General features: G+C 42.1%; 1 protein-coding gene across 1 annotated transcript in view; it reads right to left on the bottom strand.

Annotated features, from left to right (window-relative positions):
- The window catches only part of dnah1 (dynein, axonemal, heavy chain 1), a 425483-nt gene that overhangs the window by 2453 nt on the left and 411474 nt on the right, over window positions 1-11556 (bottom strand). The window contains exon 78 of the mRNA XM_072582714.1: window positions 8529-8760. Within this exon, the coding sequence (XP_072438815.1) occupies window positions 8529-8760 (232 nt within the window). The remainder of the gene's footprint in view (window positions 1-8528; window positions 8761-11556) is intronic.

Raw genomic sequence — 11556 nt, 5'->3', positions numbered from 1 at the left:
AGGAGTTGGTTTGGGTACAGCCTACATTCTGAGGAATAGAGAAGATAGGGTAACCAAAGCCAGAGCTCCTTGGCTGACTAAAGAGATAGAGAGTAAGATAAAGCAGAAAAAGTGGGTGTGTGACAGAATGACAGGCTGATAATATTAGGGAGAACTACATTGAATATAAAAAGTTCAGAGAGTGAAGTTAAATTAAAACAAAAAGGGTAAAGAGAGATTATATCAGCAGATGACATAAAAGGGAATCCAAATGTGGATTTTAATACTTCCCCCCAAGTAGAGTTCAGGGAAGTTGTTAATCAGACAGGAAGGTGCTGCATAGTGACCCCACTGCCGCCTTGCCTCTGCCCCAATTCATCCGATCAGGAATGGCCCTGGTTGGTTTTCCTATCACACTGCCAACTGGGGTCTTTAATTGGACAAATGATTCAGAGCATGTCCTTTTCAACAGCACCTTAAATCAAAAGGTTAAACCCCTTGAGTGTTCCAATACTGTGGTCCAACATTGATGCCAAGAGACCAGATCCGTGAGAAACATGACACTACAGAATCCCAGGGTACTTAAGGAAGTGGCATTAGAAATAGTGGATTTATTGGTGGTCAATGTTCAAGATTATTTATACCTGGAACAGTTCCTACAGACTGGACTGTAGCTAATGTAACCCCACTATTTAAAGCAGGAAATATTAGAGAGAAAACAAGGAATTATAAACCAGTGAGTCTGATATCAGTAGTGGGGAAAATGCTAAAAGTTCATTATCAACAATATTATAGCACAACATTTAGAAAACAGCGGTAAAGTTAGACACAGTCAGCATGGATTTATAAAAGGGAAATCATCCATGAGGCTGTAACTAGTAGAGTTGATTTGAAAAGCCAGTGGATATGGTTTATTTGGACTTTCAGAGGGCTGTCAATGAAGTCCGTCCCACATAAATTAATAGGTAAAATTAAAGTGCATGGAATTGGGGGTAGTGTTATTGAGATAAATAGAAAATTGGTTAGCATTCAGGAAAAAGGGTAGGAATAAACAGATCCTTTTCTGAATGGCAGGCAATGATTAGTATGAGCAAATTACTGCTGATCCTGGAATCTATACAGAAACCAACACATGATGGAGATCACAGCAGAGCAGACAGCATCCAGGGAGAGAGCAAGCTAACTGTTTGAAACTAGTGACTTCATCAGAACTGAAGTGAAGTGTGGAGGGAGAAGCATTTATGCTATTGATGGGTGCGGGGACTTGGTTGGGGGGGGGGGGGTGGGTGATGAAAGAGAACGGAATATAGGGGGAACTAGCCATTTGGATACAGAACTGGCTCAAAGGTAGAAGACAGAGGGTTGTTTTTCAGACTGGAGGCCTGTGACCAGTGGAGTGCCACAAGGATCGGTGCTGGGTCCTCTATTTTTTGTCATTTACATAAATGATTTGGATGCGAGCATAAGAGGTACAGTTAGTAAGTTTGCAGATGACACCAACATTGGAGGTGCAGTGGACAGTGAAGAGGGTTACCTCAGATTACAACAGGATCTTGATCAGATGGGCCAATGGGCAGAGAAGTGGCAGATGGAGTTTAATTCAGGTAAATGTGAAGTGCTGCATTTTGGGAAAGCAAATCTTAGCAGGACTTATACACTTAATGGTAAGGTGCTAGAAAGTGTTGCTGAACAAAGAGACCTTGGAGTGCAGGTTCATAGCTCCTTGAAAGTGGAGTCGCAGGTAGATAGGATAGTGAAGAAGGCATTTGGTATGCTTTCCTTTATTGGTCAGAGTATTGAGTTGGGAGGTCATGTTGTGGCTGTACAGAAATGGTTAGGTCACTATTGGAATATTGCTTGCAATTCTGGTCTCCTTCCTATCGGAAAGATGTTGTGAAACTTGAAAGGGTTCAGAAAAGATTTACAATGATGTTGCCAGGGCTGGAGGATTTGAGCTATAGAGAGAGGCTGAACAGGCTGGGGCTGTTTTCTCTGGAGTGTCAGAGGCTGAGGGGTGATCTTATAGAGGTTTACAAAATTATGAGGGGTGTGGATAGGGTAAATAGGCAAAGTCTTTTCCCTGGGGTCGGGGAGTCCAGAACTAGAGGCTTACGTTTAGGGTGAGAGGGGAAAGATATAAAAGAGACCTACGGGGCAACATTTTCACACAGAGGGTGGTACGTGTATGGAATGAGTTGCCAGAGAAAGTGGTGGAGGCTGGTACAATTGCAACATTTAAGAGGCATTTGGATGGGTATATGAATAGGAAGGGTTTGGAGGGATATGGGCTGGGTGCTGGCAGGTGGGACTAGATTGTGTTGGGATATCTGGTCAGCATGGACAGGTTGGACCGAAGGGTCTGTTTCCATGCTGTACATCTCTATGACTCTATAAGTGATCGGAATATGAGAATGGCAGAAAAATGCTATCTAACTGCCAGACTTGAAACAGCAGACAGATGCACTGGGGTGGGGCGATATGGTGACAGAGAACGTAACAAGTGAAGCTAAAAGAAAGGAAAGAAAGGGGTGTTGGTTCACAATTTGAAGATGTTGAACTCAATATTATGTCCAGAAGGCTGGAAAGTGCCTAACCTTTAGACGAGACATTCTGCCTTCAGCTTGCGCTGCAATTCACTGGAGCACTGCAATGCTGAGGACAGAAAAGTGGGCATGTGAGAAGGACCTTAAAATAACCAGCTGTGGGGAGGTCAGGGTCCTGCTTGCGCACATACTGGAGGTGTTCTGCAAAGCGGTCACCCAGCCTGTGTTTGGTTTCTCCAACGTAGAGTTGGCTGCATTGGGTGCAACGAATACAATACACAGGATTGGAGGAGGTACAGCTGAGATGCTCCTTCACCTGGAAACACTGTTTAGGTTCTTGGATGGTGGTGAAGGGGTAGGTGTTGCACCTTCTGCAGTTACATGGGAAGGTGCCGTGGGAAGGGGTAGGGGTAGGGGTGGTGTTGGTGGTCATGGAATGGACTAGGGTGTCCCAGAGGGAATGATCCCTGTGAAATGCAGATGGGGGAGTGAGAAGATGATGTGTTTGGTGGTGGCATTCTGCTGGAGTTGTCTGAAATGGCGGAGAATAATCCTTTGAATGTGGAAGCTGGTGGGATGAAAAGTGAGGACACTGTTGTGAGTAAAGGGTGGAAGCACAGGTGATAGGTATGTGGTTAAGGGCCCTGTCAACCACAGTGGCTGGAAAACCAAGGTTATGGAAGAAGCAAGCCATGTCAGCAACACTGTTTTGGAAGGTGGCATCATCCAAACAGATGCAACGTGGGTGAACGAAGAGGGAAAATGGGATGTGAAGAGCTGTAGTGAAGGTAGCGATGGGAGACTAGTGGAGTACTGCATTGGTTAGTACTAGGACCCCAGCTATTCGCAATGTATGTGAATGATTTAGATGAGGGAACTAAATATTTGCAGATGACGCAAAGCTGGGTTGAAGGGTGAGTTGTGAGGACAATAGAGAGATGTTGCAGTGTGATTTGGACAGGCTAAATGGTTGGGAAAGTACATGTGGATGCTGTATAATGTGGATAATATGAGGTTATCCACTATAGTAGCAAAAATTGGAAAGCAAATTATTGCTTGAATGGCTGTACATTAGGAGAAGGGAAAGTTGAACAACACCTGAGTGTCCTCGTGCTCCAGTCGCTGAAAGTAAGTGTGAAGGTGCTACAGACAGTAAAGATGGCAAACTGTATGTTGGCCTCGACACTTAGAGGAATTGAGATCAGGAACAAGGATGTCTTAGTGTAATTATGCAGGGTATTGGTGAGGCCACGCGTGAAATATTGTGCCCAGTTTTGGACTCCTTATCTGAGAAAAGATGCTCTAGAAAGAGAGGCAGTTCTGGGAGAAAGTGAGGACTGCAAATGCTGGAGATCAGAGTCGAAAGGTGTGGTGCTGGAAAAGCACCCGTCAGGCAGCACCCGAGGAGAAGGAGAATTGATGTTTTGGGCATAAGCCGTTCATCAGGAATGTGGGGTGAGGGTGCTTGCTGAGAGATAAATAGGAGGGTGGGGGTGGGTGGAGGCTAGCTGAAAAGGCAATAGGTAGATGCAAGTTGGGGGTTGATGTGTTAGGTCAGAGGGGAGGAGGGAGCTGATAGGTGGGAAGAAGGATGGACAGGTAGGACAGTTCAAGATGGCGGTGCCGAGTTGGAGGATTGGGTCTGGAATGAGGTGGGGCAGGGGAATAAGGAAACAAAGATTTGCCAAATTGATCCCTAGTTGGCAGGATTGATTTACGAGAAGAGATTGAATCAGTTAAGATTATATTCACTGGTGTTAAGAAGAATTTGGGGTGGGCATGTTATAGAAACCTATAAAATTCTAGCAGTACTAGACAGATTAGATACAGGAAGGATGCTCCTGTTGGTGGGTTAGTCAGAACCAGGGATCATAGTTTAAGGATAAGGGTAAACCTTTTAGGACTACAGTGAGGAGAAATTTCTTCACCCAGAGAGTGGTAACCCTGTGGAATTCACTTCCACAGGAAGTATTTGAGGCCAAAATGTTCAAAGAGGAGACAGATGTTATTCTTGTGGCTAAAGGGATTGAGGGTTCAGGGGAGAGCAGGATTAGGGTATGGAACTCAATCAGCCATGATCATAATAAATGGCAGAACAGGGCTGAGGAGTCGAATGGCCTACTCCTACTCCTATCTTTTATGTTTCTATATATTCAAGTCAGAACATCTGTACTGAGAGAGAAAATTCAGTGTAATACTGGGTGTTTCTGCCTCAAACGTTGTAGCCTGAGGAAAATAAATGGGCATGACAAAGGCTACTTGAACTTTGCATTACTATGAACTTTGTGTCATGAATTCTGTCTTTCACTCTGTATTTGATCTGTACTGGGACATTATTCCAGCAAACTGTATAACATGGGACAATACTACAGGTATTGAAAAAGCAGAAGAGTAAGTAAAAAAGTTTTGGTTCTCTCGATGATGAGGATGGGGGGGCTTAATAGCAAATAATAAAATGATGGATGAAACAAACAAATGTTTTGCTTCTGTCTTCACTATATAGAATACAAAAACATTCCAGAAACAACTATAAATGAGGAGGGAGAAAGGAAAGAGGACTTTGTGAAATAAGGAGCAAACTGGTTCTAAGTAAACTGATGGAGCTGCAAGCTGACAAGGGCCCGAATGGATTTTATGGTAGGGTCTTAAAAGAGGTAGTTAATAAGGTAGAAGCTGTGTTTGTTCAATTTTCGAAAATTTGCTCGATCCTGAAAAGATTCCATCAGAAGGAAAGTAGTGAATGTAACTCTTCTATTCAAGAAGGGAGGGAGGTAGGAACTAGGAAATTATAAGCTAGTTAGCTTGACATCCGTAATGAGAAAAGTGTTAGAATTGATCCTGAAGGAGGTTTTGATTGGGCACCTAGAAAAACTCAAAATAATGGTTGCCTGAAAGGTAAATCACATTTGACCAATTTATTGGAGTTCTTTCAAGGAATAATGTGCGCTGTGAATAAAGAGGTGCCTGTAGACGTGGATTTCCAGAAAGAATTAAAAAGGTGCTACACAAAAGGTTATGGCATATAGTAGGAGCTCATGATGTAGGGGTAACATGGATAGAAGATTGCTGGCACGAAAAAGAAACAAAGAGTATCCATAAATGGATCTTTTTCTGACTCGCAGGATAGCACAAATGGAAGCCCACAGGAGTTTTTATTGGGGCCTCAGCTTTTTATAATTTATATTCATGACTTTGATGGGGGAGGGGAAGTGAAGGCGTGGTAGCTAAATTTGCAGATCACATAAAAATAGACGGGAATGTATGTAGGAATGTGAAGAAGCAATGAGGGCGATGCAGACAGAGATAAGTTAAGTGGACAAAAATCTGTCAGATGGAGTATAAATGCGGGAAAATGTGAAAGGGTTCATTTGCTCAGGAAGAAAAAAAAACCATATTATTACTCAGTATTATTTAGACAGAGAATGAAAGCAGAATTCCAAGATGCAAAATAATCCAGGTGTTCTATTGTATGAGTCACAAAGTTAGTATGCAGGTACAACAAGTAATTCAGCTGGCTAATGGAATACCACACTTTATAATGACAGGAATTGAACATAAAAGTAAGGATGTTATACTTCAGTTGTACAGGGCATTGGTGAGATCACATCTTGAATACTGTATGCAGTTTTGGTCTCCTTTAGGGAAGGATGTAGATGTATCAGAAGTGGTTCAGGGGTAGTTTGTTAGATTGATACCAGGAATGAGTGGGTTTTATTATGCGTGGGTTGGACGGGCTGGGAGAGCAGTGAAGAGCACTTCATTGTTTAGACAGTTGAGAGATAACTGAGATCAAAGTATGTAGGATCCTGAACAGTCTTGGCAAGGTGAATGGGGAAAGGCTGTTTTGGCTTATTAGTGAGTCCAGAACTAGGGGACATTGTTTTAAAATTAAGACAGAAATGGGGAGAGTTTTTTTTCTCTTGAGTACTTTGCCTCAGAAGGCAGTGGAAGTTGACTGGGGTCATTGGCTATTTTTGAGATAGATGTAGATAGATATTTGTTGTCCTCCCTTTCTTGCAGTGGAGTCAGAGGTTGCTGGGAGTAAATGGAAATGTGGAATTCAAAACACAAAGAATGGCAGAGCAGCCGAAAGGGGACAGATGATTTGGTTCTGCTAGCTCATCTGCATTCTCTGGTGCAGAGTGCAGAAGTAAAATGAAAAGTACTTTGAGGCACCATCTATAATATCAGACTCATAACTTATGGAAAGGAAGGGTAGAAAATTGCTAATTGGTTCTAGGCTAACATTACCGTGATGAACCTTGTCATTGAAGCAAAGTAGTCCACTCTTAATTACATGAGCCCAACTTAAGAACTTTATCCCTGCTATGCTGGTATTCAGTCAGAGGTGGACACATGGGAAGCCTGGAAGCCCTGTGGTTCATTGTGGGAGGGTGAGGAAACGTGGAATCCCTGAATCAAACTTACTCAATACAATCTAGAGAGTGGCATCTGAAAGGGGCAGGACAAGAGAGTCATGATCTGCTGAGACCCGTTTCCCTGACCTTTTTACTCCCACACCTGCCTAGCCAGTGTGGCCTTCTGTAAGACCTCTTCCCTTGTCACCTGTGGCCTGGGTCCCTTGCTGATCCTAAACCTCTGGTGGGTGCATTACCGGAACTTCCACTACTCTCCCAGTATCACTGGTAACAAAGAGGAGGAGTTGATCTCTGGATGGTTCCCTCCATATGTACTTGATTCTGGAAAAGTATTTATCTTCATAAACAGCTCAAAGTTTGCTGCAAGCAGAATACTGAGCAGAGTAATCTTTCCTGGGTCACAACTGTGCTGTTAGGATGAAGTATTGATCATGAACCACATCTCCTGGCATCAGGACAGAGAAGATGATTTCAAGGGAGGTGGACATTTGGGTGTCCCAATTAAAGATGCTGGGCAGGTTCCTGATCTGTAGAGCTAATAAAATGTTATCAGGCACAGAAAGATTATCAGCCCTTCTGTCAGAAGTAGGTATAGGATAAGTATGTAGGGAGGTGTGAAGCTGCCTCTATTCCTGGTAGCTGGTCACAACAGAGAACAATGAAAGCACCAAAATAATTAGGGCCATTGACCAAAATGAAGGATTTCCCCACAATAATGGGCTGAACAAATCCAACATTTCACCAATCTTTCGATTGGTGAAATGTCACCTCATATCTTTGCATTACCCTTGTTGCATTTGACTTTTGGAATACTGCCGCCCTCATGATTGGAGCCTTTGGCTTTCATATCTTTATAGCCTACCAATGGGAGGCTTCCACCTTTTCACGGATGGAAAATCCAGTCGGCATTTAGAAAGTGCCTTTAGTTAAGCCCATGAGTGTCTTAAAAGTTTACCTATTGTGGCTGGGCAGGTGATCAATCCCTTCTATCAAACTAACTCTGGCAGAATCCCCTACAGGTGGCAACACATTATGAAGCTGGTCCAATGTGATTTCCTTAAGGTACTTCACCTCCACAACCATTGAAAACTCAGCACCACACTTTCGGAACAATTTGAAGGATTAGAGAAGCTGCAGGACTGATTTCCGAGAAATGACATCAGGGAGGATGGATTGGAGAAGCTTGGGTTTTTCTTCTTAGATCTTCTTAGTAAAGATTAAGAAATTTCATTAAGGTGTTCAAATTTCTAGACTGAATTGATAGAGAAAAATTGTCCTCATTGGCATAAGAGTCAAGACACCCCTATTTAAGATGAAGGCAAAAGAGAAAACAATGTGAGAAAAAGTTTTTTTCACCCAGTGAATAGTTATGATCTGGAATGGATTGGCTGAAAGGGTGGCTATGGCAGATTCAATTGCCTCTTTAGCAAAGGCCATGAGAAAATGAAATTACTGAGCTACAGGGATGGGCCGAGAAATGGGACTAACTGGATATCTTTTACAGAAATCTGGCAGTTGTTTCAGGAATTAAATGGCTTCCTTCTACTCTGAGCATTTTAACATTAAATAATCCTATTACATAGAGATATCTCCCATTATAAGCACAATGTTATTGAGTTTCTCTTACCAGCTCGTGTGAGTGTCTTGTATATTGGACAGAGGTAAATTCCTTGTTGTGGTATTTTACGATTTGCAGTTGGGATTAACCAGATCACAGCCATTTCTGTGTAGAGTTCTTTGGGCCGAGATTCACCCAGTTGAAACAAAGCTTGATCCCAGCGAGCTCCCTCCAAAAACAGGCCATAGATATAGCACCCGATTTGGGGACGATCCAAGTCAGAAGGTGAATTCTCAATTACCTGTGATTGGGACAGTATTGATTAGATCAGTGGTATCTTAGAAAAAAGTTATTTTCTTTTATTACAATGAGTAAATAAAATGCAAATAAATAAATACATTCAGACCATTTCTCCTTCTGTTCAGTCCTGAAAATATGTATCAGTTACAAATTCAAAACATTTGAAATGGCATAAGTTTAACTTTTTAGTTTCTGTTAGTTAACTAATAATTAATGGATGCTTTTCATACTGGAGAAAGGTTTGTAATGGAGATATCAGTGTTGGGATCCTTGCCTGTTGATGAATGACCTTGTTGCATAGGACACAGTTTCAAAATATGAAGATGATACAAAATGTGGAAGCATTGTAACATATGGAGACTGTAAGGTAAAACTTCAAAAGGGACATTAATAAATTGTTGGAGTTGTGGCAAGGTGATAGTTGAATTTCAACATCGAGAAATGTGAAAGGATATTGACAGACAAAAATAAAGGATACAACACTAAGGGGGCTGCAGGAACAGAGACCTGGGTGTATATCAGTGTCAGTTATTGAAGGTGGTGGCACAGGTTGAGAGCCAGTTAATGAAACATACAATATCTTTGGCTTTATTAAAAGGGCATGGCATACGAGAGTAAGGAAGTCATGATGAACTTGTACAGGGCACAAGTTCGGCTTCACCTTGAATACTGCATCCAGTTCTGGATGGTACACTTTAGCAAGCATATGAAAACTTACAGGAAAGATTCATGCAAATGATTCCTGGGATGAACAGCTTCAGTTATGAAGATAGATTGGAGAAAGTTTAGAGGTAATTTGAGACAGATATTCAAAAGCCTGAAGGATTTGGACAGAATAGACATGGAAAAAGTGTTTATACTTGTGAGAGGATGAAGAAGGTGATTGGTAAAAGAAACAAAAATATATAAGCAAAACCCATTGCAGGGAAGTCTGGAATCCTCTGCTTGAATGTATGATGAAGGCACATTCAACTGAAGAATTTCAAATGCAATTAAATTGTTTTCTGAAAAGGTGCAATTTATTTCCAAGAAGGCGGCAGAGTGGTAGAGTAGGATGCCTCAGCTGGAGCTCTTCTACTCTATTTCTTCTTTTGTTTTTCCTCTTTTTTTTCACTCCTGACCTCGGAATGGACCAAACGAGGTGTCCTCTCAGCTCAACCTGGCCCAGCCCATAGCAGTGTCTTGGTGGCCTGTGGCAGTCTCTTGGCCCAATCTCTCAGCGACCCATGGTGGTGTCTCGGCCCAGCAGTGTCTTGGCCACACGTGATGCTCTCCTGGCCTGGCAATGTGTTCTATACTTTGGATCTAAGTTTTTTGTACCTAGGTACCTTTGTGCCTAAGATGGCACCTTGCGTGGTGAAATTATAGATTTTCACTGTATTCCTGAGTACTCATGACAATAAAATCTAAATCTAAATCTGAAAGATCTAAAGTTTGTGCAAAGGTACAGAGAGAGGGAAAGAATAGCAATAGGTGAATTGCTCATTCAGAGAGTCAATGCAGTCTCGGGCCGAATGGCCTCTTTTTGAGTATAACAATTACATAATTCTCTGACTTGCAGATAAACAGACTGATGTTCTCATTCTATTATGTTTACCTGGATGAAATTGTATTTATACAGGGCTGAAGATATTCCTTGATAGACATTATTTGAACCAGATGCCCAATGTTGCAATCACTGATTAACACAGATGATTATCCACCCAGAAGATTTCATTTCCCTAGTCATGAGATCTCTTGGTCTTTGCATGGCTGATTAGCCCAGTCCTTGAGCTATATCTCCAAGTGCACAATTAGCAGATGTTACCAGGTGGTGAAATTGGACCTTGGCCTTGAGATCATTAGCATTCCTTCCTCCTGTTCCTTTTCTGTACTTCTTTTTCCCCCAGGTGTTCTCAAAGAATTGTGTCCCTTCATACAGCCATTTCCTCTAAGTGAGTTTCTTCTGAATTAGGATCTCCCATGTGTTAACATCTATGATGTATTTTTTGAGGGAAGCCTTCAGGGAATCTTTAAAACACTTTCTTTGTCTTCCTCTCATCTAAGTGCTTCCCCTGAGCTAGGCAAAGAAGATTTGCTTGAATAATCGGAAACCAGGTGTCTTAAGCATGCAGCCAGCTTAGTGGAGTTGGTTTCAGGTGTTAATGGCCTCGATGCTGGTGTTGTTTGCTGTTTTAACGATACAGTTGTTAGTTTGCCTGTCCTCTCAGCTGATGTGGTGATTCCCTCTCAAACAACATTGGTGATACTTGAGGTGGCATCTATACATAGTCAAGTTTTTGCAGCCATATAGAAAAGTTGGAAGGGTGACTGCCTTATACACAAGGGTCTTGCTATCAACACAGATATCACGGTTGTCAAAGATTCTTATCCTTAGGTATCCAAAATGGCACTTGTAGATTGGATGTGATGCTGAATCTCCACATTGATGTCAGCCTTAGATGAGGGGTGTTCAGGAGGATTATTCTTTGAAGGGCTGGGAAGGATTTGAGGTTGAGGCTGAGAACAATTCTTTGGTATGCTTCTGTGAAGACATTAAGTGAAGCTTGAAGATTCTCTTCAGGGAGAGCAGAGATGACATTGTCATTCACATACTGAAGTTCCACAAATGCTGTTGCTGTAATTGTCTTCTTGGATTTAAATTAGTTGAGGTTGAAAAGTTTCCATCCATCTTGTAGACAATGTCACAGCATAGGGAAGCTTGTTTTGACAAGATGAAGAGTGGAGTAAAGAATGAGGGGCACTGACACATCCTTGCTGGATCCCTGACTTGACCTCAAAGGATTCAGTCATACTA

The sequence above is a fragment of the Chiloscyllium punctatum genome, chromosome 12 (assembly GCF_047496795.1).
Source record: "Chiloscyllium punctatum isolate Juve2018m chromosome 12, sChiPun1.3, whole genome shotgun sequence".
Taxonomy (NCBI): domain Eukaryota; kingdom Metazoa; phylum Chordata; class Chondrichthyes; order Orectolobiformes; family Hemiscylliidae; genus Chiloscyllium; species Chiloscyllium punctatum.
Note: the sequence above shows the minus strand (reverse complement) of the source record. Positions and strands in the feature narration are given on the sequence as shown.